This window comes from Artemia franciscana, chromosome 19, assembly GCF_032884065.1.
Source record: "Artemia franciscana chromosome 19, ASM3288406v1, whole genome shotgun sequence".
Lineage (NCBI taxonomy): Eukaryota > Metazoa > Arthropoda > Branchiopoda > Anostraca > Artemiidae > Artemia > Artemia franciscana.
This window is the reverse complement of record NC_088881.1, coordinates 32774966-32800572: the sequence shown is the minus strand read 5'-3', so window position 1 is coordinate 32800572 and position 25607 is coordinate 32774966. Positions and strand designations below refer to the sequence as shown.

The 25607-nt window shown below is 33.4% G+C and overlaps 1 protein-coding gene across 1 annotated transcript in view; it reads left to right on the top strand.

Moving 5' to 3' along the window:
* The first annotated feature begins 514 nt into the window (after window positions 1-514).
* Window positions 515-25607, top strand: part of LOC136039583 (succinyl-CoA:3-ketoacid coenzyme A transferase 1, mitochondrial-like) — a 64045-nt gene continuing 38952 nt past the window's right edge. The window contains exons 1-4 of the mRNA XM_065723438.1: window positions 515-648; window positions 7818-7926; window positions 18982-19190; window positions 24497-24578. Coding sequence (XP_065579510.1) covers window positions 595-648; window positions 7818-7926; window positions 18982-19190; window positions 24497-24578 — 454 coding nt within the window. The 5' untranslated portion in view covers window positions 515-594. The remainder of the gene's footprint in view (window positions 649-7817; window positions 7927-18981; window positions 19191-24496; window positions 24579-25607) is intronic.

Sequence of the window (25607 nt, the reverse complement as noted above, 5' to 3'; positions counted from 1 at the left end):
ATCCTTATATTCAGGTGAGCAAGTTAAACTGTTTTCATTACATGGGTTGTGGAGTTAGTCACTGCTCCAATTTAAGATCTTGCAATTTCGCTTATTGCTTGACGAAATGAATTTCCGTTATTTAGTTTCTGTATATTACAGTAAACCTTTTCACAAATTCTTAGTTTGGTCGTGTTTTCAGGAAAATTCAAAATAATTGTGAAATATACTCCGGAGAACTTGGAAGAATCCAGCTAATATTGGATTTTAATCAAATTGAAAGTTACTGAGAGAATTTTTTTATTTTTTTGAAAAACAGTAGTCACATTATTGAAGGCATTCTAATATTATTTTCAAATCTTAGAACATAACAAATTATATTTCTTCTTAGAGATTAATGTAAATTCCAAGAGCGTTCGAGAATTTTTGGAAATGTCTATTTACTGCGTGTCGTGTTAAAAAGTCAGCTTTTCGTTCTCTTTTTAAGATCTTAGAAGAAAATAGGTCATCTTTTCAATTCTTTGATAGATGTCACTTAAACTATCAGTCAGCTGGTAATATTCAAATTTGGCAAAACTTTTTTTAACCTGAAAACGGGGAATATTGACTGAAAATATGTTTAAATTTGTTGCAGACGTTTTTATCAAGAATGGAAATGCTCATAATAAGGTAAACAGATTTTCCTTGCATTAATATTCCCTCTTATGTCTCAGTTTACTTAAAAAAGTTCTTTGTCTCCCTGACAGGCTATCATAGGACATAGAGTTAAGGTTAGATAAACAGTAAAAAATATGGAAAATTTTAAGACTAAGAACGCACTCAAAAACTCCTAAAATGAAAGTGCTAGTTTATGGGTTGACTTGTCCAGAAGGAAACAATGGCAAATATTTAGATTTTTACTTAGGCTAGTCTAGCTAGGATGAAAGTGAACACATCACCTTTTTTATGCTCTTTTGGGTAAAAAATTTGGTCAATGTTGATATTACCTGAACAATTGTTTGGTCATGAAATTATTGTTAATAGATGCATTTTGACTTTTTGAACATCTTTTCTCTCTTGCAAAACTACTGCAAACTCACCATTATGGAGTTATTCTGGCCCAAATATTCTTATATTTACACTTAGGCCTATAGAATTGCAATCATTTCCGTTTTGGTTGATCAGATATTTGAAATTGCAAATCTGTAATTGTTTAGAAACAAATTTGGGCTATATATTTGCACATTATGGGGTGTGGGTAAAGCATAGCATATATTAAATACATAAACTAACCATTGTTGTATTTAATATATGCTATGCTTCCCCCCCCCTAATGTGGAAATATATAATAACTCCATAATGATGAGTTTGCAGTAGTTTTGCAAGAGAGAAAAGATGTTCAAAAAGTCAAAATGCATCTATTAAAAATAGTTTCATGACCCAAAACAATTGTTCAGGTAATATCAGCATTGACCAAAAATTCTAGTTTAGGGCTTTTTGATATCTTGGAAAGGGATTGAGGTAGGCCTAGATGAATGAAATTCCCAGGAAGGCCTATCTAGATCCTTAATGGCCCGCTAGCAGACCCCCCCCCCCAAGGCTTTTCTGGTCCTCTCATTACATGTTTTATTTCTGTTGCTCAATTTTTTCTAGAATAAACTTGTCAATTTGGTAAATTATTGATGCCCTCGTCACATTGCCTTCCCCCTGGATTTTGCTCTTGATCTGCCCTTGTCTCCTGTGAAGATGTTTTGAAATGTCTAATTCCATTTCTTCTCCCTCTAGTGGTAATGACATTTAATAACCCTTATGTCATAAAAGTGAAACTTTGCAAAATAGATTTTCTGATCAACTGAAGCACAAAAAGTGTTTGGAAGCCTCATAGGCTACCTTTGCTCAATCCCAATTTGCAAGGTTTTGAAGATCTGTTTCTTAAATTTAGGAAAAAAAACCTTGGTAAGGCTTCAAATTTTATTATCTCAAATTAGATTGACCAGCAAGATAAGGTGGTGTTGAACATCCTGTAGAGAATCTTGCTTTGGGTGTGAGCTTCAACAAGGTCAGGCACTATCCCAAGTTAGCTTCCATTCCACATTTGTCCAGTACCAATCATTGCCCTTCTTGAATTGTTGAGCAGTCTTGGATTGAACCATGGCATCTAAGAGACTAGTCCACAGTGGTATGAACCAAACAGTGTAGAAGATCTGATGAACACATTGTTGCCTTCTAGGGACCTGTAGTTTTTGGCTATTTTCTCTGATGGTACTGTTGAGGGTCATAGGGTAATTGTTTAGTTTCATCACAAGCTGTCTAAACTGGAAACTATGCTGCAAAGCAGCATAGATTCCAGTTTAGAGCACTTAGAAGTGCTAATTCTAGAAGCACATTCATTTCTGTTTGACCCTCCTACTCCATGGGGCAAACTAAAATTGTATAAAGTGGGTAGGGTTTTGAAGCAAGGGAAATGTTGGGGTTGTACAATATGAATGAAATTATATTCAAAATACTAATTCCAGTCATCACTGGTAACTTCTGTATAGTAGGAAGTTGAAAGATAATTAAAAAACTCATGCATCCATTGATGTTATTTTCACTTGCAAGTTTAAACTAGCCAGATGTTTGAAGAAAACAAATGTCCAATTTTGCCTATATATAACATTACCTATAAAGCAAAGCAAATTAGTCCATGAGCCCCATGGGCAGCAGGGCAAGATCTGTAGTCTGATTGGTTGACTTGTTAGTTGATGTTTATGACCTACTTTTTGTTTATTCCTTCAGGCTTCAAGCCAAATAATTATTCAATAAATATAGAATACAGATCTCACCCTGCTGCCTGTAGGGCTCATGGACTAATTTGCTTTCTCTGTAGGTAATGTTACCTCAGTATTCAACCAAATTTGTTTCACCAAGGCCTTCCCATAACCAAAGCATCTTTTCAAACAAATTGAATCTTGACCTGAGAAGCTGTATAATCTCAATTCCATCAGAAGGCAATTCTTTAAATCAACAGAACATAAATGTAATATTTATTTAATTGCTCTGATTCACTGGTTCACTGGCTAGTTTAAACTCAAAAGTGAAAGTGCATAATTAGCCTTAATGTGTGCATACGTTTTTTAATTATCTTTTGAGTTACTATTTTATGGTCATTACCAGTGATGACTGGAAATAGTATTTGAAATATAATTTCATTCATATTCTACAACCCCAACATTTCTGTTGGCTTCAAAATCCTGTCCACTTTATGCATTTTTAGTTTGTTGAAGGGGTATTTTTGAAAGCTAAAAAATGGATGCTCTTCCAAAGTTAGCATTTCTAAGTGTTCTAAACTGGAAACGATGCTGCTTTGCAGCATTGTTTCCATTTAAGACAGCTTGTGATGAAACTAAACATTTACCAGGCAAAGACAAAACTGAACTTAGACTTAAGTATTCAAGCAACTTGCAAGTCATGAATAAATCTCACCTTTTTCATCTGTATTTCCCTTTAGAGAGTTTTAGAGATCTATGGTGATCTTCATAAGTTTTTTCTTGTAGACTTGGTACTAGTTTGGTGGCTTGGCACTGAACATTTTCAAGCACTTTGCATACGTTTTACACTGGGAATGTCTTACTAATGCCTTATAGACTTTTGTTACCTCACACAGCTTCCTGGTTGTGAAAGTTCTCTTGATGAGTCCAAGGGCTGAGTTTGGTCTTGCAGCTTGATCTCGTGTATAGCTATGAAACTTAAGCTCCTTGTCAGTAATAACATCTAAATTTTTTCTTCAGTTACCACCTCAAGCTGGTGTTATTTTATGAATTGGGGTTATTTCAGCCAAGATGAAGAATTTTACATTTGGATACATTGAACTGCAGGCCTCAGTCTTGAGATCATCCTGAACAATTGGAGGTTTTTCATTACATCTGGCTAACCCTAGTAGCTTGCAGTCATCAACATATAAAATCAGTTAAATCTTTACGTTTGTTGAACAGCTGTTGACATACATACCAAACAATGCAAGCACATATACAAGAGGAGGAGGAATGGAGGCTATTGCCCCTTCCAAATGAATTTTTAAAGAATACTTCCTAAATTATACTATTCAGCATTATATATGAAAAATAACAGCTGAAAAATTGATCATTTTCTGAAATAAAAACAATGAAACATATCCATACAATAAAATTGTTCAAAGACGGCATGTGTTATAAACGCAAGACTGAAGCATTTCTGGGCTATTTGGGGGAGCCAAGATAAGAAGGCTGGGCAGTGAAAGTGCTGTGGCCTGTATAAGCATGCAAAGGGTGGTATCACTTATCACTGCTCCCTAGAGACAGAGACACAGATAAAATGTACATAATAAATGTTTGTATTTGTTTTTGTATTTGTTTAATGAAATAGCTATCATAGCACTCAAAAATGAACACTAAATTAGGCTACTTTTACAATTGCAAAATGGTCACTTGTTAGCTACACTTACAAAATATGGCACAACTTTCAATTTACTTGCTAAATGCACTTACGAAATATGGTACAAAGGAGTTTGCAAATCTGTTCATACATGACTTGACTAGTTCTAGTTTGTTGTAATGCCTAGTATGTCTGCTGATTGATGTGGATGATAAAAGTGTGGATTGGTGCTTCTTATTTGTTAATAGTGATTTCCCAAATTTCGTTATTAGCTCATGTCTTTGATTGAGTAAGGTGGGCGAATTCAAGACCTCAAGGGCACTTTTGTAGTTGCTGAAACTGGGTCCTAGTATTATCTTAGTAGCATGTTTTTGAATATCTTCTAGTTCAGCTGCCATGTAAGGTGTGTTCTGAGTTGAGGACCCCCAAATGGAACAGCAATACTTGGGGATAGGCCTGATGTAGATCGTATACACCAGCAGGAGCTGACAATCAGAGAAGCCTAACCTGTGCATACTTGTTAAACATATGCCCAAATGAAATAATTTTATTTCCGTCAATGAACTTGAAAAAATTCACGATTCCTTCTTCAATGCTGTTAATGTTTACCTCCTTGCTAGCAGCCACACAGCCTTGTATAAAGAACCCTGACAATGATGCCAATTCATCTGGCAACTATCTAGTGTCTCTCTCATTTGGTGGCACTGAAATAGCTTACAGTCATGACAAAGATGCTGGCTTGTCATTTATTATAAGGGTCAAGGTTGTATCTTTCTGTATGCTGAATGGCTTTGCATCCTATTTTAAAGAGATTTCCAATCAAGAGTTGAGAGACCAATCAAGAGTTGGAAATTTTACTTCTCAATTTCTTCACTTAAGTCTATGTCAATTGTTAATTGAGTATATTTCATATCTCCCTTAACATGAGACCTTGTTATACTTATTTTTTTCTCACACAATGAACCTGTTGCAGGGCACCATAATACCAACTATTCTTTCTGGTGTGTCTCAATGAGGTTCTTTGCTTGGTAATATTCTTTGGAAGATGCATTTCCTGCTGCTAGGGCCAGGTAAACTAGCACCATTTATCACCCCGTTTACTCATTTGTCTTGACATCATATTCTGAACCTGATTCAGTTCTCTTCTAGTCTTGTAGAGAAAAATTTTGGACAAAAAATCAAACTGGCTCAAGAGTTTGTTGTCCACTGCATCAAAATGCACTGTTTATCTTCTGCCAATCTTTTGCTGTGTCTGCTTTTCACCTTGATTGGACTGAATTTTGCAGCCTCAGCAACACTTGTCTTTTTTCCCAGCCAACTTACCAGGCTTTTTCTTATTCCTTGCCCTTTTTTCTTCGCTTCTGAGTACCTTTGCTAACAGCACTGGTAAAAACATTAGAAATAATCCCCCCCACCCTCAGACATTGTCATTTAAACAATGGATACGTTCATGGACTTTATATTTTAAGAAAGGATTTTTCTATATTTTTTTTGTCTTATTTCTATAGGAGCCTTTCACATTGGTGTCCAAATGCTTAAATTATCTATTCATCTTATATTGCAAACTTGCACATGGTAATGTGGTGTCATGGTATAAAAGAGCCATTGCAAATATTATAACTTACCAAATGTAACAGGCAACAAGTGTAAAACCTAACCTTTGAATGGGATCCCCTCGAATTGGCCAACAGATATTGATGGTTAGTGGCAATCTTGACCTCAACAAAGTTTCCCAGTGCCTTATGTTAGCAACAAAGTGATCCAGTTGATCTCCCATTGCATTGTGTAATGCCAATATCAAACCCAGCCTTAATTCAATGATTTTAAACAAAATTGTAGAGAGGTGGGGGGGGGGATGTTCTGCTTTCTTCTTTCAGTACTGCTGCCCCTACCAAATTAAGGCTCTGGATCCGTGCTTGAAACAATATAGGCCCCAAGATAGTTCCACACAGGACACCCTGAGAAATACAGCTGACTCAGAGGAGCTGTTACCATTTTTGGTATTTATGGGAAACTTCCGAGCTCTATTTGACAAAAAATCCTCAGTCCAACCTATAAGCTCAACATGGATTCCATAAGCATTTAACTTCAATAACAAGAGGTCATGTTACACCTTGTCAAAAGCTTTTGCTTTTGTTTGTTTTCCTTTTTCCCTGCATTCCTGGCCATAAAGTCTTGCTGGGAGTATTTTATTTTGGATGTTTTATTTGTATTAATAAATTTTATCATCTTAAAAAAACAGTTTGAATGCAACCTCCCCCCCTCCAAAAAAATGAAACAAGGACTCAATTATAGCTACAGCTTTAACCATCTTGTTATGTATAAGTTATTTTTACCTTATGAATAAAAGTAATTTGTCAACATTCAGAAAAATACAGACTGATTCTTGATGGCTGACATTAAAAAGACAAAGGAGGACTATATTTAAACAGGATGATATATGTAATATAAAGTATATATAAATAATATATATATATATATATATATATATATATATATATATATATAATATATATATATATATATATATATATATATATATATATAATATATATATATATATATATATATATATATAAATATATATATATATATATATATATATATATATATATATATATATATATATATATATATATAACAAACAAAACAAGCAAAAGCTTGTAATATAAATTAATATATTAATATAATAATGTAAATATATTAATTTAAATTAAAATTAATATAATAAGCTTTTAATATAATTTTAATAATAGATAATATAAAGTAAAATGGTTCACATACGTTTCTCATCAGCCATATTTGTCATAGATAATTGTCAGATACAACTATACTTGCATCCATATAGCCTTATAAGTAGTATTATGTTTTTAGTGATGAATGTGTATTGATACCTCATAAATGTCTGAAAAATATGGCTGATCAGAAACATATGTATATCTGTGAACCAGCTTTACCTTATATCATCCTGTATGATTAGAATTCTTAATGAACGATTTTCGGAAAGCCTCCCCCCTAATTTAAGTAAATAACTTTTTTTTCTTATCTTCATTAGAAAAATATAAACATCTTGCCTTTTTTGACTAGTTGTGTGCATTCTAGAGTAGCTATGTAAAGAATAACTATGTGTACACAGCCAATAACAATACTATGTCCTGTGCAGCCTAATTGGTTTAGAATAACCAGATAGTAGGCTATGATTAAAAAGTATAGAAAATAAAATATTAATCAAATCAAATTCAGTATAATTAATTATTTAAACTTATCCAATTATTTATTTCAATCAATTTGACTAGTTATTTAAATCTTTTTAAATAATTATAGTTTTCTTTTTAGGAAATTTTTTTCAACTTCTACTTGTAAAGCTACACATTCTATGACAATCCAGTTAAATCTGTTCATTTAATTAGTAATTTATTAAATAGTGATTGTTTAAATAAAAAAAAATACTTAGTCTTTCTTTGCAGAGAATTATTTCATTTTTTTCAACGTCTGCAAGCAAAGCTGCACATTTTTATGAAGACCCAATTGAGGCAGTGAAAGATATTCCAGATGGCTCTAAACTTCTTGTTGGAGGTAATTTGTCTATTAATTCCTTTTTTTTATTCATTCATCTGTTTAGATCAAAGTTACCAAAAATTACCATAAGACATAATGACTCTTTTGTAGTAAAAGATTTAAAGCCAAAATGGACATTTATGACAGTATTCCAAAAAGATAATGAGAAGTAAGGTCTAAGGCTATTGAAATTCACAAATGAATAATAATATAAAATATGCCTTTATGATTTCTTTTATCATTAATCCATCTTTAGCACAATTGAAGAAGAGAAAGGTCATGTTTTAAAGACAAATGACAATGACAAAAGATAATGAGAAGTCAGGTCTAAGGCTATTGAAATTCACAAATGAATAATAGTATAAAATATATATTTATGATTTTTTTTTTTTTTTTTATCATTAAGCCGTCTTTAGCACAATTGAAGAACAGAAAGGTCATGTTTTAATGACAATGACAAAGGATAATGAGAAGTCAGGTCTAAGGCTATTGAAATTCACAAATGAATAATAATTTGAAATACGCATTTATGATTTTTTTTTTATCATTAAGCCTTCTTTAGCACAATTGAAGAAGAAAAAGGTCCTGTTTTAAAGATAAATGACAAAAGATGCTGAGAAGTCAGGTCTAAGACTATTGAAATTCACAAATGAATAATAATATAGCGTATGGATTTATGATTTTTTGATCATTAAGCCGTCTTTAGCACAATTGAAGAAGAGAAAGGTCATGTTTTAAAGACGAATGACAATGACAATTGTAACATATGGATCAGCAACCCCCCTTTCCCTTACAGAACTCAAAACCAAATCCCTCATTTGTTCACTGTAAAAAATTAAAATAAGAATCTCTTATATGTCTAAAGATTTTAAAGGTAAATTCATTATCCCATAGAATTTGTGCCTTTTGGCACAAGTTTTACAACAAGCAAAAAATGATACTTTTTACTTTGGCATAAGTTTTACAGCAAGCAAAAATGATACTTTTTAAACTATCAAAATTAGATTCAAAAATGTAACTTTTGATTAAAGCTAATTAGAAACCAGATTTCTATTACTGGTTTGGTCAACAAACTAGAGGTGAAAATCCTCGTTGTAATAAATCTTTTGCAAGGAGGTTAGGCCATATGCTAGATAATTAAAAGAAGAGTTGTATTGCAACATTTCTGAGGTCAGTCTACCCAGTGCTCAATTTAGAAATCCGGGTTGATTCTGGATATATAAGGTAGACCTGGAAGTCAGGAGAGTAATTCAGTATTATTCAGTACTCTGTCTTTGATGCGTATTATACTGCTAACTCACGTTGAAGTCATTTTACCTGAAGTTGTATATGAAGTAAGAAAATAAAATTATTGTCAATAATTGTGTTTGTCTTTGAGTCAAGGTACCAAGTACAGTTCCTATTGTCTACTGGATCGTTCCCAAGGGAATCTGCCCCTCTCGGCAGACCTGAACATCATGATAATGATTTTGTCTCCATGATTATAGAGACTTGTCAATAGAACCCTTACAGTCTATGCCCCTTAACTACTAAGTTCACATGTTCCAAGTAAAATAACTTTACCCCCCCCCCCGTAACACAATGACAAAAGATAATGAGAAGCCAGGTCTAAGACTTGAAATTCACAAATGAATAATAATATAACATATACATTTATGATTTTGTGATCATTAAGCTGTCTTTAGCACAATTGAGGAAGAGAAAGGTCATGTTTTAAAGACAAATGACAATTACAATGACAAAAGATAATGAGAAGTCAGGCCTAAGACTTGAAATTCACAAATGAATAATAATATAACATATGCATTTATGATTTTGTGATCATTAAGCCGTCTTGAGCACAATTGAAGAAGAGAAAGGTCATGTTTTAAAGACAAATGACAATGACAATGACAAAAGATAATGAGAAGTCAGGTCTAAGACTATTGAAATTCACAAATGAATAATAATATAACATATGCCTTTATGATTTCTGTGATCATTAAGCCGTCTTGAGCACAATTGAAGAAGAGAAAGGTCATGTTTTAAAGACAAATGACTATGACCATGACAAAAGATAATGAGAAGTCAGACCTAAGACTTGAAATTCAGAAATGAATAATAATATAATATATTCATTTATGATTTTGTGATCATTAAGCTGTCTTTAGCACAATTGAAGAAGAGAAAGGTCATATTTTAAAGACAAATGACAATGACAAAAGATAATGAGAAGTCAGGCCTAAGACTTGAAATTCACAAATGAATAATAATATAACATATGCATTTATGATTTTGTGATCATTAAGCTGTCTTTAGCACAATTGAAGAAGAGAAAGGTCATGTTTTAATGACAATGACAAAAGATAATGAGAAGTCAGGCCTAAGACTTGAAATTCACAAATGAATAATAATATAACATATGCATTTATGATTTTGTGATCATTAAGCTGTCTTTAGTACAATTGAAGAAGAGAAAGGTCATGTTTTAAAGACAAATGACAATGACAATGACAAAAGATGATGAGAAGTCAGGCCTAAGACTTGAAATTCACAAATGAATAATAATATAACATATGTATTTATGAATTTGTGATCATTAAGCCGTCTTGAGCACAATTGAAGAGGAGAAAGGTCATGTTTTAAAGACAAATGACAATGACAAAAGATAATGAGAAGTCAGGTCTAAGACTTGAAATTCACAAATGAATAATAATACAACATATGCATTTATGATTTTTTGATCATTAAACCGTCTTGAGCACAATCGGAGAAGAAAAAAAAAATCAAGGCAAGGAGAAACAAAAAACAATAATGACTTAAAAGAGATAAAACGAATCAAAAAAATAAAACAGAAAATTGAAATCAAGTTGCAATGAAGTTGCTTTTATTCCAATCAAGGAAGCAAGTTAAAACGCAATGTGCAGTAAAGTTAATTGGCTTTGTCATGTTTTGAAGACGAATGATGATAAATTGCCTAAAAATGGACTTTTTGCCCATCCACCAAGGGTTGAACGAAAAGAACGTTGCCCCTGAATGGGTAGCAAGAGGTCATGAAAATAAGGATTTAAAAGAAATTGAAACTTCATAGGAGGGAATAGAGAGTTTTGAAGAGGTTGGAATAGAGGAGTAGCATGTGCAGCTATGTTGCACTTGTGCAGCTTTGTGCTGCAATGAATTTGGTATTAGTAGCAGTCATAAGGTTATTTCTGTCCAATTCAGAATGTATGTTTCTGGATTGGACCGAAGTGATTCTATTATAAATGGGATTCTGATTTGTTGCTATTGTTTTTGGATAGGACAAGAATAACCAATGTGTTTTATTATCTTGATTTTATTTTTGGTTTTCATCTTTTTGATTAGTTATATTCCTCTTTAAGGCCGTGATTAAGTGAACTGATGGAACTCGAAAATCCTATGTTAAATTGAAAATTTATATTTAAAAAGTACTCAAGTATTCATTGGCGGAAGTTGTCGCTTTTAATATCAGGCCATAGCTTCTTGAAGATGCTATAAAATGTTTGAAAGGATTTTGCTCTATTTCCTCTAATTGCTTATAAATCTTAGAAAAGGTCTAGGTCTTTTTCACAAGTTTACTCTATGAAGGATATTGCTTTTGGAACAAAATCGGTACTATCATGAGCAGAAGACAATAACCTGTAAGATGATTGGAACCATTTTTCGATGTATTTTCTTGTTTTCTTACAGTACCATAGAATATTTTCAGCTACCTGAAATTTTTACAAGTCGGTTGCCAGAAAAAATCGTTTCAGATCGCCGATAATACTCCCTAGAGACCAAAATGACAAGCTGGTATAATCAGCTGCTTCTTATTAGAGTGTGAAATTTTCATAAATTATTTCAATGCAATGAAGAAACCTAGAAATGAGAAATAGTCAGGAGCCTTCAGTAAAGTTGTGCATACAAAGCTGAAATCATGGGGAAAATTAAATCAAAGCGAGGTATGCAACTGCGAAAAATGTGGGGATAGGCAAGTGGATAAAGAACCGGAAAGAGGCTAAAGCGGACTGTTGCATGGAAGTTGGAAAGAATGGACTGGTCAACCTTAAACGAGGCCACAACTACATTTACCAAGTACAATGTCAACTTGAATGTGCTCAGCTGGATACTTGCTTTTTCAGGATTTTTACCCAGAAAGATTTCTATATTGAAAAGATAGACCGTGATCCAGGCTTTTGGACCGATAAGATATTTCCCAAGCTAAAAGGATTCTTCATGGATGCTTTGATCCCAGAGTTCCACGGGGGCTTCCAATACGAGAGCCTTGCTTATAAGATTAATCGTCTAGTACCGGTAACATGAAAATTCATTTTTCTTACATTCTATCCTTCTTTGTATTTACATACTTAATTGTATTGTCATTTGAAATAAAATACCTTTGTTTATATTGCTTGTCCTCCAACTTTACCAAACAGTTCGTGGTAACGAACTGTAGCAAAGAGCGACCCGGCTCAATAGTAACCAAAACTCTAAAAAATTGAATTTTGATACCAATAGCTACATCAAAAGAATCGCATTTTAATGCTGATTTTAAATGTATAAGCTTCATCAAGTTTAGTCTTACTCATCAAAAGTTACGAGCCTGAGAAAATTTGCTTTATTTTAGAAAATAGGGGGAAACAACCCCTAAAAGTCATAGAACCCTATTGTAGAAGTTTCAAGCTCCTATCTACAAAAATGTGGAATTTTGTATTTTTTGTCAGAAGGCAGATCACAGATGCGTGTTTTTTTTTGTTGTTTTTTTCAGGGGTGATCGTATCGACCCAGTGGTCCTAGAATGATACAAAAGGGCTCATTCTAACGGAAATGAAAAGTTCTAGTGCCCTTTTTAAGTGACCAAAAAAATCGGAGGGTACCTAGGCCCCCCTCCCACGCTAATTATTTTCCCAAAGTAACCGGATCAAAATTCTGAGATAGCCATTTTATTCAGCGTAGTCGAAAATCCTTATAACTACTTTGTGTCTTTTGGGACGACTTACTCCCCCACAGTCCCCGTGAGAGGGGCTAAAAGTTACACTGACCAGTGCTTACATATAGTAATGATTATTGGGAAGTGTACAGACGTTTTTAGGGGCGTTTTCATTTGGTTGGGGGCAAGAGTTGAGAAGAGAGGGATATGCTGGGGGAACTTTTCATGGAGGAATTTGTCATGGGGGAAGAAAATTTCCATGAAGGGAGAGCAGGATTTTTTAGCATTATTTAAAAAAACAATGAAAAAATAAATATGACAAAGTTTTTTCAACTGAAAGTAAGGAGCAGCATTAAAACTTAAAAGGAACAGAAATTATTACGCATATGAGGAGCTCACCTCCTCCTAATACCTTGCTCTTTACGCTAAAGTATTTTTAGAAATTTCAACTATTTATTCTATGGCTTTTGTGATTCAGGGGTCATTCTTAAGAAATCGGGACAAAATTTAAGCTTTAGCGTGAAGAGCGAGGTACTGACGAGGGGGTGAACCCCCTCATATATGTAATAAAAATATGAGAATACAGAAGTTCCTTACGTAAGCTAATTTGTAAGTTACGTATATCTTTAACTAATAAAATTTATTTTTACTAATAATTTTACTAATAAAAAAATAGAAGTTCTAGTTGCCTTTTTAGGTAACCAAATAATCTTATGGCAATTAGACCTCCTTCCCCGCTCCTTTTTTTCTCAAAATCATTCGATCAAAACTATGAGAAAGCCATTTAGCCAAAAAAAATAAATATGCAAATTTCGTTTTAATTATTCATCTGCGGAGAGCATAAATCAAAACATGCACTGCTTCAAAAACGTTCAGAAATTAAATTAAATAAAACAAGGGTTTTTTAACTTAAAGTAAGGAGTGACATTAAAACATGAAACGAACAGAAATTGCTTATATATGAAAGGGGCTGCTTCCTCATCAACACCCCGCTCTTCACGCTAAAGTCTGACTCTTTCTCTTAACTCTATTTTTTAAAACAGTAAAAACTTCAGCGTAAAGAGCGGGGCGTTCACAAGGAAGCAGTCCCTTTCATATACGAAGTAATTTCTGTTCGAGTTCCTTTTATTATCAATATTCATCCATTTATAAACAAAAATATCCCAAAGGGCTCAATGGCCCGTTATTTGGGAAAAAAACAAAACAAAACATAAATAACTATTAAATACATTCACACTTAAAATATCTTTAGAGTCTACTCACCAATCCTCACCCGAGTACATCCGGTCTCCGCACCATCTACTTACAAAATATATGTATATATATATCTATATATATATAAATAAGTTGTCTGTCTGTGTGTCTGTCTGTGGATCAGGTGACGTCATGTTTCTGTGTTGACTGACGTCATGAAATTAGTTGTCGTCATTTTTGCTTTGACGGTGACGTCATTCAAGATATTTAAGACATATGTTCACGTAGAAATCTATTAATGTTTAAGTTTACAATGACTGATGAACTTACCATGGCAAAAGCCGATGAAGATGCTCAAAGAGTCTATGCCAAAAAACTTGCTGCTGATAGAGAAAGTCAGAAAAGAAAGCGTGCCGAGGAACTACCAGCGCAACGCGAAAGCAGACTTGCTGCTAAAAGAGAAAGTGAAAAAAGAAGGCGTGCCGAGGAATCAAAAGAACAGCAAGGAAACAGGCTTGAGGCTGATAGAGAAAGAAAGAACAGAAAGCGTGCCGAGGAATCAAAAGAACAGCAAGGAAACAGGCTTGAGGCTGATAGAGAAAGAAAGAACAGAAAGCGTGCCGAGGAACTACCAGAGCAACGCGGAAGCAGACTTGCTGCTAAAAGAGAAAGTGAAAAAAGAAGGCGTGCCGAGGAATTACAAGAACAGCAAGAAATCAGGCTTGCTGCTGATAGAGAAAGTAAGAAAAGAAAGCGTGCCGAGGAATCACAAGAACAGCAAGAAATCAGGCTTGCTGCTGATAGAGAAAGTAAGAAAAGAAAGCGTGCCGAGGAATCAGAGCAACCTGAAAGTTATCGCCTGGCATTCAGGTACAACCCAGTCGATGATTATAGCTTGAGTAGATGTGTTCAAATCGGGACAATGTCTAAAATTTGTCCCTATTGCAAGGCCTTGAAATTCAATGGTGAAACAATGGGAATGTGTTGCGCCTCAGGAAAAGTTAAACTTCCTCTATTGGCTGCACCACCAGAGCCATTGAAGACTTTCCTTACTGGAACTACGTCAGAATCTAAGCGTTTTTTGTCAAAAATCAGAAAATACAACTCATGTTTCCAAATGACGTCGTTTGGAGCCCAAATCGAAAATCCAGATCAATTTATGTCTACTTTCAAAGTAAAAGGGCAAATTTATCATAGAGCAGGGTCCCTTCTACCATTCTCAGGCGAGAATCATAAATTTTTACAATTGTACTTCATCAGTGATAGAAATTCTGAATTGAATGCACGTTGCGAAATTTCTCCCAACGTTGAAAGGACAATCGTTTCCCAATTGCAACATCTTTTCCACGAAAATAATAATTTAGTGCGTCTGTTCAAAACAGCCATCGATTTGATGCCTACTGATACGCATAAAATTGTTATTTCCGCTGACAAAACGCCTCCTGGCCAACATGTGCGTAGATACAATGCTCCAACTATCGACGAAGTGGCAATCGTTATGGTCGGTGATCAGTTTTTACCTCGAGATATTATTCTTCATAAGCGAAACGCTCAGTTGTTAAGAATTGCTGAAACTCATCGATGCTACGATGCCCTACAATATCCTATCATTTTTTGGGATGGAGCCGACGGCTATCACTTTAATATTAAATTGATGAATCCAGCCACTAACAAAGAAATGAATAAGAAATGCAGTGCAATGCATTATTATTCCTATAGACTAATGATTCGGCAGGATGAAGAAAATTATATTTTAAAATGCCGTGAATTGTTTCACCAATTCGTCGTTGATATGTATGCTGAAATTGAATCAGAACGTTTGCTATATATCCGCCTGAATCAGACCAAGCTCCGCTCTGAACAATACATTCATTTGCGAGATGCAGTTATAAATGACGGTAATACCACAAACGTTGGAAGATTAACAATTTTACCTTCGTCATATGCTGGCAGTCCCCGTCATATGCATGAATATGCTCAAGATGCTATTGCGTATGTTCGTCTCTATGGTCGTCCAGATTTATTTATTACATTTACATGTAATCAATCTTGGGACGAGATACTGCAGCTTTTACTTCAAGGACAATCGGCGGTTCATAGGCATGACATTACGGCCCGTGTCTTCCGGCAAAAGTTGAAATCACTGATAAACTACGTAGTAAAACTTGAAGTGTTTGGGTCAGTGCGATGCTGGATGTACTCAGTGGAATGGCAAAAACGAGGTTTGCCACACGCATGCTACAACTAAAAATAGGCGTACCAATAATACTTTTAAGAAATATAAACCCACCAAAGCTTTGCAATGGCACTCTACTTGCCGTAAAAAAAACAATGGAAAACCTAATAGAGGCCACAATCTTGACAGGGCCTTTTGAGGGTGAGGCTGTTCTTATTCCTCGCATTCCCATGATTCCAACGGATCTGCCTTTTCAATTTAAAAGATTGCAATTCCCAATTCGATTAGCATTTGCAATCACCATTAACAAAGCTCAAGGTCAATCATTAGAAAAATGTGGTATAGATCTTAATACTGATTGTTTTTCCCATGGACAATTGTACGTTGCATGTTCGAGGGTCGGTAAACCTGACAATCTATTTATATGCAGCGACAATTGGACAGCGAAGAATGTTGTATATTCGCAAGTTTTACGCAGTTAATTTGTATTTTGGAACCAAATGAAGCGGTTAATTATCCATCTGAATTTTTAAATTCCATAGATCCTTCAGGGTTTCCACCACACGTGCTACAACTAAAAATAGGCGTACCAATAATACTTTTAAGAAATATCAACCCACCAAAGCTTTGCAATGGCACGCGACTTGCCGTAAAAAAAAACAATGGAAAACCTAATAGAGGCCACAATCTTGACAGGGCCTTATGAGGGTGAGGCTGTTCTTATTCCTCGCATTCCCATGATTCCAACGGATCTGCTTTTTCAATTTAAAAGATTGCAATTCCCAATTCGATTAGCATTTGCAACCACCATCAACAAAGCTCAAGGGCAATCACTAGAAAAATGCGGTATAGATCTTAATACAGATTGCTTTACCAATGTACAATTGTATGTTGCATCTTTGAGGGTCGGTAAACCTGACAATCTATTTATACGCACAGACAATGGGACAGCGAAGACTGTTGTATATTCACAAGTTTTACGTAGTTAATTTGTATTGTATCTATCTATCTATCTATCTATATAAAAACGAGTTGTGTGTATGCATGTTTGTTTGTTTGTAAAAAGAGCGTTTGCATATGACGTCATTATTAGTACATACGGCTTTGTATATGGACAGACAATGGGAAAGCCAAGAATGTTGTATATTCGCAATTTTTACGTAGTTTGAAACACATATATAAATCTATCTATATTCACAGGTGGGACACAGGGACACAACTACAATGGCGCGTAACTAATATGGCGCGTAACGACTTACGCGCGCGGGGGGGCTTGGGGGGCGCGAAGCGCCCCACCAACTAGGTGTTGGGGTGGCGCGAAGCGCCACCCCAAAAAAAAAAAAAAAAAAAAAAAACAACGAGAGAGATTCTAACCAAATTAGAATAGCCAGGAGGTCTCTAGCCATGATTAGGCATATCATATTTTTAAAGTCGGTAGCAAAACCAGTTGTAAAACCTCAATTAAACCAGAATGAATTCGAAAGAATTGGAGCCAGGAGGTCTCAAGCTTTGACATACTACATTTCTAATGGGTTTATATAAGCATTAAAAGCACAAAATAAAATTGGGAGAACGAGAAAGAGTCTCACCGATTCGGAAAAGCCAGGACATCTCTAGCCATGATCAAACATATCATATCTTTAAAGTTGGTAGCAAAACAAGTTAAAAAACCTCAATAAAACCAGGATGAATCTGACCGAACTGAAGCCAGGTGGTCTTTGGCTTTGTCATACTGTATTTCTAAATGGGTTAACCTAACCATTAAAAAAAATAGTACTTGGTAATTAAGTGAAACACACTCAAGAATTACGCTTAGGTTAGACATCAGAAAATTGGTTTCATAGCCACAAAGACAAGCGTTGGGTGATAGAATGAATTGGACTTGTATAATTTGGACTATATATTTGCACATTAGGGGGGGGGGTATGCTATGTTAGATTAGGGAAGCTATCCAAACATCTTATAACCCACCCTCCCCCCTAATGTGCTAATATATTGCCCAAATTATATTATTACATAAACTAAATGTTATATTTTTAGTTAGGATTAACCTAACATCACTTCTTGAGTGGGTTTCCTTTAATTAACAAGTACCAATAAAATAGACACAATGAGAAAGAATCTGACTAAATTGGAAAAGCCAGGATGTTTCTAGCCATAATTATAGCCATGATTAGACCTATCATATTTTAAAGCTGGTAGCCAAATAAGTTCAAAAACCTTAATAAAACCAGAAATGATTTTGCTGAATTGGTAGAGCCAGGAAGTGCTGATTTGATGCCATGAAGCTGTGATTTGATATACCATATTTTTAAAAGTATTAAACCTAACCAGTTAAATAATATCACCAAAACTAGAAAGAATCTAACCAAATTGGAAAAACCAGGAGGTTTTTGGTCATGATTTGTTATATCATTCTCTTTTAGGTAGTTTTTTCTTAGATTTCTACAATCTCTATGAAGCTTTGTAGCCTTCCAATGCAATTATCAATTATTTTTGTTCGGTTGAACATTATATTATCAGACAGAAGATCAAATATTCCATAATGCCTGAATCTGTCTCTTTCTCTTCCATCCATTCCTTCATCTCTCTCTCCCCCTCTCTCTCATCTTTCATAATTCTTCTATCCCTGTCTGTCCGTCAACGTTGTTTCTGTATGTCATTGTAACATTTTTTCTGTATGTCAATACAACTTTATAGATTGAATTTTAACTTACTTTTCAGTATTTCTGTGTTTTAGAGCGTTTGTGTGTTTTAGATGTATTTTACTATATAGTGTATTTGTGTATTGTAGGTTTTGGTCTGTGTGGAATTCCAGATAACTTGATCAATGCCCTATTGACAACCAAACCAAAAGATCTGATAGTAGTGTCAAATAATGCAGGTGTTGATGATTTTGGCCTTGGTCTACTTTTGAAACAGCGTCAGATCAAAAGAATGATTTCGTCCTATGTTGGAGAGAATGCCGAATTTGAAAGGCAATATCTTTCTGGCGAGCTTGAGGTTTAATTTTTCTTTTCTTTTTTCTTCCTACCCTCGATAATTTAAAGTTGACTTGTAACAATGTAAATTAATTTTTCGCATACCATACCTTACTGTGGATTAGATCTGACCATTAATTATAACACAGTCATTTATATTGTAGTTAACTAATTAGAACAGCCTTTATGATAATAGAGTGTGTGTATTTATTATGCGTTTATTGTGATGGAACTATAATTATTATAGTGGTAATAATGTTTATTTAATAACAATAATTTAACAGTAGTATGACATAATATTAATAACTAAGAGAAACTAATTTTAAATCAGATAACTGTATTTATAATCAATTATTTGGAGGTGGACTCAGTTACAGCTACTGCTAAAATTTTCTTTTGTAAACTTCTTGTTACTTTACAGATGAAATCAATTTGTCATTTTTTTTTCCTTTTTGCTTCAGCAAACGTAATGACTTATATTAAGATATATGCTAAAAAGTAAAAATAAGTTTTTACTTCCAAGAAAACAAAAGTGTAAGATTCTAGAACCCATATTTTTCGAAAAATAGTGGTTAATTTGCCAGAAACAAAAGCTACTTTCATCGCCAATCTATTATGGTTTTATGCAAGAAGCTTAGAAATTTGATTTATTTTTCCAAAGTATCAAAATAGTTTAAAAACTTGAAACCAACATTTTCTTAAGGAAAAAAGACTCAAATCCCTTAAATCACGACTATTATTCACAATTTCTTGTCATATAAATAATATTTATATTAAAAAAAAAGAAAAGTCAAAGGTGTTATTTCTCATAAGAATTCGCTTTGCACAAATCGTGACATTTCATTGAGTAACAACCTCTAAAACCCCTTTGGTGCCGAAATCTGCCAAACGTCTTGCCTCATTTACTTTTTTTGCGTAAGGTAACCTTTACGGGAACTTCTAGGATTAGACAAAACCCTAGAGGTTTGAATGTCAGGTTGGTTTGAATGTACAATTTCTTATGAAACTTGAGTCTTGTTTATGCCTAGTTAATTTGAGACTGTTTCTGAATCTGAATGATTGACGTAGTACTGATGGAAAAAAAGATTATGTTTCCATCTATAAAACCTGTTAAAATGATACCATCGATTAATAGAGAACTAAACAAAGAACTTGACAGGTCACACATATAAAAAGGAAAATATCAGTAGCGTGCACACTTTTATGAGTAACGAAGAAAAATTATTTTGTTCCTTCCCCCGAAAACATGTTTATAAAACCTTATCCCCCCCCCTGGTGAAAAATCCTGAAGGTTTCAACTCGAGGCCCAAGTCGTGTTACAATACAGGTTGTAACCTCATGTGGTAACCATAAAACAAACCTAATGGTAAAAGTACACTGAAAAAATGAATACTTCGGATACCCTTTGCAGAGACGTGATTCACTAGGTGTCAGGAGTAACCTACTTATTAATAGTTTGAAGTAAGGTACACTTTATTTTCTTCCAATTCTGGTTTTGAGTGAACAAAACAGAAACCTAGATGCGGATGCAAGGAAAAAAGGAGTAAGTATGAGGGGGGGGTATGGACCTAAATCTCTTTACTTTTGTATCTTCATATGTACAAATGATTTTGTCAGTGCTTTTGAAATCCCATATAACTCTTTTTGTTTCTATTAACTATCAATCTGAATTTTTAATGACAGTTGAAGAATAATGGTATTAGCCAAAAAATTTGGGTTGCTTACATCCTCAGAAAAAAAATGCTAAAAATCTCTTAAATCACGACTATTATTCAAAATTTTTTGTCATATAAATAATAATATTAAATAAAAATTATGGAGATTAGTCTTAACCAGGCAATAAAGAGACTGTAGATGGCTATAACGGGTGTTTTCTAAAGGAAGAAAGTTAACTTTATGAGGAAATTTATTAAAATTAATGAGTATTAAAGCATTAACCAGGGTTGTATCCATGAGTTTCTTGGGTGGGGGGGGGGGGGGGTTGACAGAAGGATTTTTTTTTGGGGGGGGGGGTATAAAAAACGCATAAAAAAATTGTTTATACTCATTTTTTTACGTTTTAACAAGTCGGACAAACATTTCGAGGGGAGTGGGGGTCAAACACCCTACCTCACTCCTGGCATTGGCATTAGCACCCAATTTTTCATATTTTACTTATTACTCATTAAGATTATTCATGAGTGCATTCCAGGTGGAAATTAAAATTTCCACCTGAATATTCATCAATTCTCATTGAATCAGTCATTTTGCCTCGATTTCACAAAAAGTTAACCGTATTCACGAAATTTAATGTGAAGTTAGTTTTCGATTGTTCCAGCTTTTAATTCGCTGTCAACCGGAACGAAAATATTAATTTTTATTAAATATTATTAGCTTTGTTCAAACCTGAAATGCGCCCATATTTTAATTATTGTTATAACCCATATTAAGGCATTAGTTAATAAATCTCTCCGGGTTCACAGTTAACTCATATTAGATCTGTAGTAAATACGTATTCTATTAAAATTTCCACCTGGAACCTACCCTATGTCAACTACCTCCATCGGTGAGGTTCAACCCGCTATGTAGCATCTGTAGTACCACGTCATTCTTTTTGCATTAGCTGGTGTTTGGCTGACTTTTATCGACGCTGTCAGTTTCGTAAAGTAAGATGCTTGTTAGGAGTTGAGTATTGAAGAGGGATGGTGACTGGATTTTATTATTATTCTTTTTTATATTTTTATTTATCAATTATTATTTTTAATTCAGTTATTTATTTATTTATCTGTTTTTTTCATATATATATATATACATATGTGTATATATATATATATATATATATATATATATATATATATATATATATATATATGTATATATATATATATATATATATATATATATATATATATATATATATATAGGTTATTGTTTATTTATTTTTGGTTTATTTATAATAATTTTAATTCAATAGTTGAGGTTTAAGTAAATAGTCGAGTTAATAGGTAAGTAGTTGCGTGGACATTCGCGCGACCGAAACCCTCATAGGCTTTCTCCAGCGCAAAAGTGCTGTTTAATTTATTTATTTGTTTGTGAATTTGCAATAATAAACTCATATGAACTATATATATAATGGAAAAAGAAATCACCAATGCAACAGCACAAACACAGAAATAAGCATACACCTTAAAAAAAAGACAGAAGGATAAAGGAAGACTGTTTTCCTACATTAGTAATTAATATAGATCAGTACTTGAATGAGGCCTTAACCCTACTCATCCATCCAATTACATGGGTCAAACAGCATAGCCATACACAATCAACCATAAAGAATAATCTATGGACAGGCAGTCGTGTCGTAAGTAAGTATAAGTCGTCATTTACCAAACAATAAAAACAAAAAAGACAAAATATAAATATTAAAAACAACAAAAACGACACATAGTTAAGAAGCGACAGATGAGAAGATAAAGCTATTTATTTCAAATAAACATCGCATTCATTTGCGCTACCATGTGGGCAATTGTGCCCAATACCATTGGGCAACCACATTCATGTGGTTCAAGAACTGCTACTCAACTCCATGGGCAGACTAGCGATAAAATTTTTGTTTTATCCTGCTGGTTAGTCAGTCCATTTCATTATTTATAATAATAATAATAATTTATTTCTTACCCACAAAACCACTATTAAAGTATTAAAATGTGGAGTAAAAACAATGAAATATACAAAAAAAATGCAAAACATGCAAAAAACGAAAAATAATGACTATAGAAAATTTTATTTTCGCATTAAATGAACACACAAAATTAAACAAACACACACATAAAAAAACGAACCATAAAGAAATAAAAATAAAATACAAAGAAGAAATAAAATTCACAAAAAAAGGGAAAAAGTCAACCAACGAAAGATAACTACAGAAAAAATTTTACAAGATGATTATGTGGATAAAGCCCATCAAGAGCAGTGCCTGAGAGCTTCTTGTATAGCTTTTCCAACTTTAATGTTATATCAGGTACACCATATAACATTCAAGTTGGGTAGCTTTTCCATTAATTGTTAAAATATTCTTGTTAAACCCGTTGTTTGCCTTTTTGTTGCTTTCACACACTTTGTCGTCCATTATTTTTTTGCAATTTTGGCGCGTAATAAATCTATATCCTATTGTAATTGGGGCATCAAAACGTCCTGCCACAATAAGAGTCGAAATGCCTTTAGTGAGCATAGCCGTATTCTGGTTTCCGCCCTTCACATTGATTTCTATTTGCCATTCTTGTCCAATAAGAGTCGAAATGCCTTTAGTGAGCATAGCCGTATTCTGGTTTCCGCCCTTCACATTGATTTCTATTTGCCATTCTTGTCCTCATCCTCATTACTTGGGGCATGAGTTTTTATAATTAGTTTACGCAGAACCAAATGACAAAAAAAAATACTTTGCTACAGCGTTGCCACCGAGTATTCTTAGAAAGAATTTAAAAGCTTGCCATAATTGTGTTCATGTTTTTTCTTCTTGATCGCGATTTGTGTATACAATTAGCCGAAATACTTTAGTGTGATTGCACGTTTCAAACTGGAAAACAAGGTTTTTTTATTTTAATGAAATACCTTCTTTTCATCATCTGTCATTAATTTAAAATTTTCATTCCAGACATTTTGCAATTATTGATGATTATGAGAAAATGGGGAAATAATCTAAGCTCATTTACTAGCGGCATGTTGCCTAATATAATTAGCAAAATAATTCTTCAAATTAGCGAAATATTGTGAATTATTAGAACAGTGAAATGTTTATTGAAAATGTTGTATTGAAGGTACTTTTAGATATTTTTTGTTTTTCTTTGGTACATGAAACATTTTAAACATCTTTTTCGTTGTCGAGGAAATATATTCGAATTTTGCCATCAATTTTAATTATGCCATATTAAATCTTTTCAGTAAATTATCAAGTGGTATCTAAAACAAAAACTGAAGAAAAACCCAAAATTGTAGCTGCATTACAAAATTGTAATGAAAAATAAACAATCTTCTTATCATTTGTCTTCAAGTTAAATATATCTATTTCAAAATTTATGTATTGATTGATGATGATGAGAAAATGAATCGAAACTAATTCAGTATATTTTAATAATCATTTTATTTTGATTAAGATTCGTTAACAAATCATTCCGGGTTTGCAGTTAACTCCTATTAACTTTGAAGCAAATACGTATTAAATCAAAACTTACACCGGGAATGTACCCAAAGAAAAGCCTAAAATTGTAACTGACGGTAAAACACTCCGGTAAGATAGTTCCATTTAACAATTATGAATTATTTTATTTAAATTCATTTCTGCATTACCTTTAGGTTGAATTGACTCCTCAAGGCACATTGGCTGAAAGAATTCGTGCTGGTGGTGCTGGAGTACCAGCCTTTTTCACGCCAACTGGTAAGTTATATTACAGTCCCTAATATTGATTTCAAAATTACAGCCTTGCGTTTTCTTTTTGCTTATTTTATTTGCTATATGCAATTTTTAAAGTTATGTCGATAGCTAAACAACGAAAACTGAATGAATTTTCTTACAAATCGTCTACTTTTTAAACATTTACTATAACTTATTTTATGTTTTTAATTAACTTAACTTTAACTTATTTTTTAACTTTTAACTACTGTTTAATTTTCCTGTTTATAAAATGAATCATTAAATATGAAAAAAAATTAAATATAGTATTCATCAAATTCAAGCAATGTTATACCTATTGGACGTATTAAGGAGAGGTAGGCGTGGTCTTGGCATGAAGCTTGACAAGGAGGATTTGTTAGTAATAAATTTTAAACATTAGGATGAAATACGAGAAGAGATTTCCCTTTCAGTCTTAAAAGATTTGCCAAAAACTAAAGAGAGTAAAGTGAAAATAAACTTACACGCAAAAGAAAAAAATAATCTCTGAATGCACTGAAAAAAAGAAGAAAAAATTGCGATCCAGAATAATATGCCAAAAACTAAAGAGAGTAAAATGAAAATAAACTTACACGCAGAATATGCCTTAATTTTTAGTCCATTTGTAGATAAAAGTGTTTTTATTTGTTTCTTTAACCTTTATTGGCCTTAAATTGACATATATAGGTATCTCCTTTCTTTTTTTTTCATGACAAAAAAGAAAGTTAAAATTTGTTTGTTTGTTTTTTCCTGAGAAGTTGGTCCTTTTCTACATAAAGAATGTTCACGCAAATCATGTAATACACATATAGGACATTCTGTGGAATTCAGCAATAAGGTTGACCTAGTCCATTTTTCTACATTTCCTATGTAACAATATCCCTAACATTACTGGAGTCTCAGTACCTTTTAGTGGGATATCTGTGTTCAGTGTTTTTTTTTTTTTGCCGAAAGTAAGACAGCATAAACTGTCATTTTTTCTCCTTTAATGTGCAGGGAAGGGGTAAAACCCACAATACTGTCCCATCCTCTCCT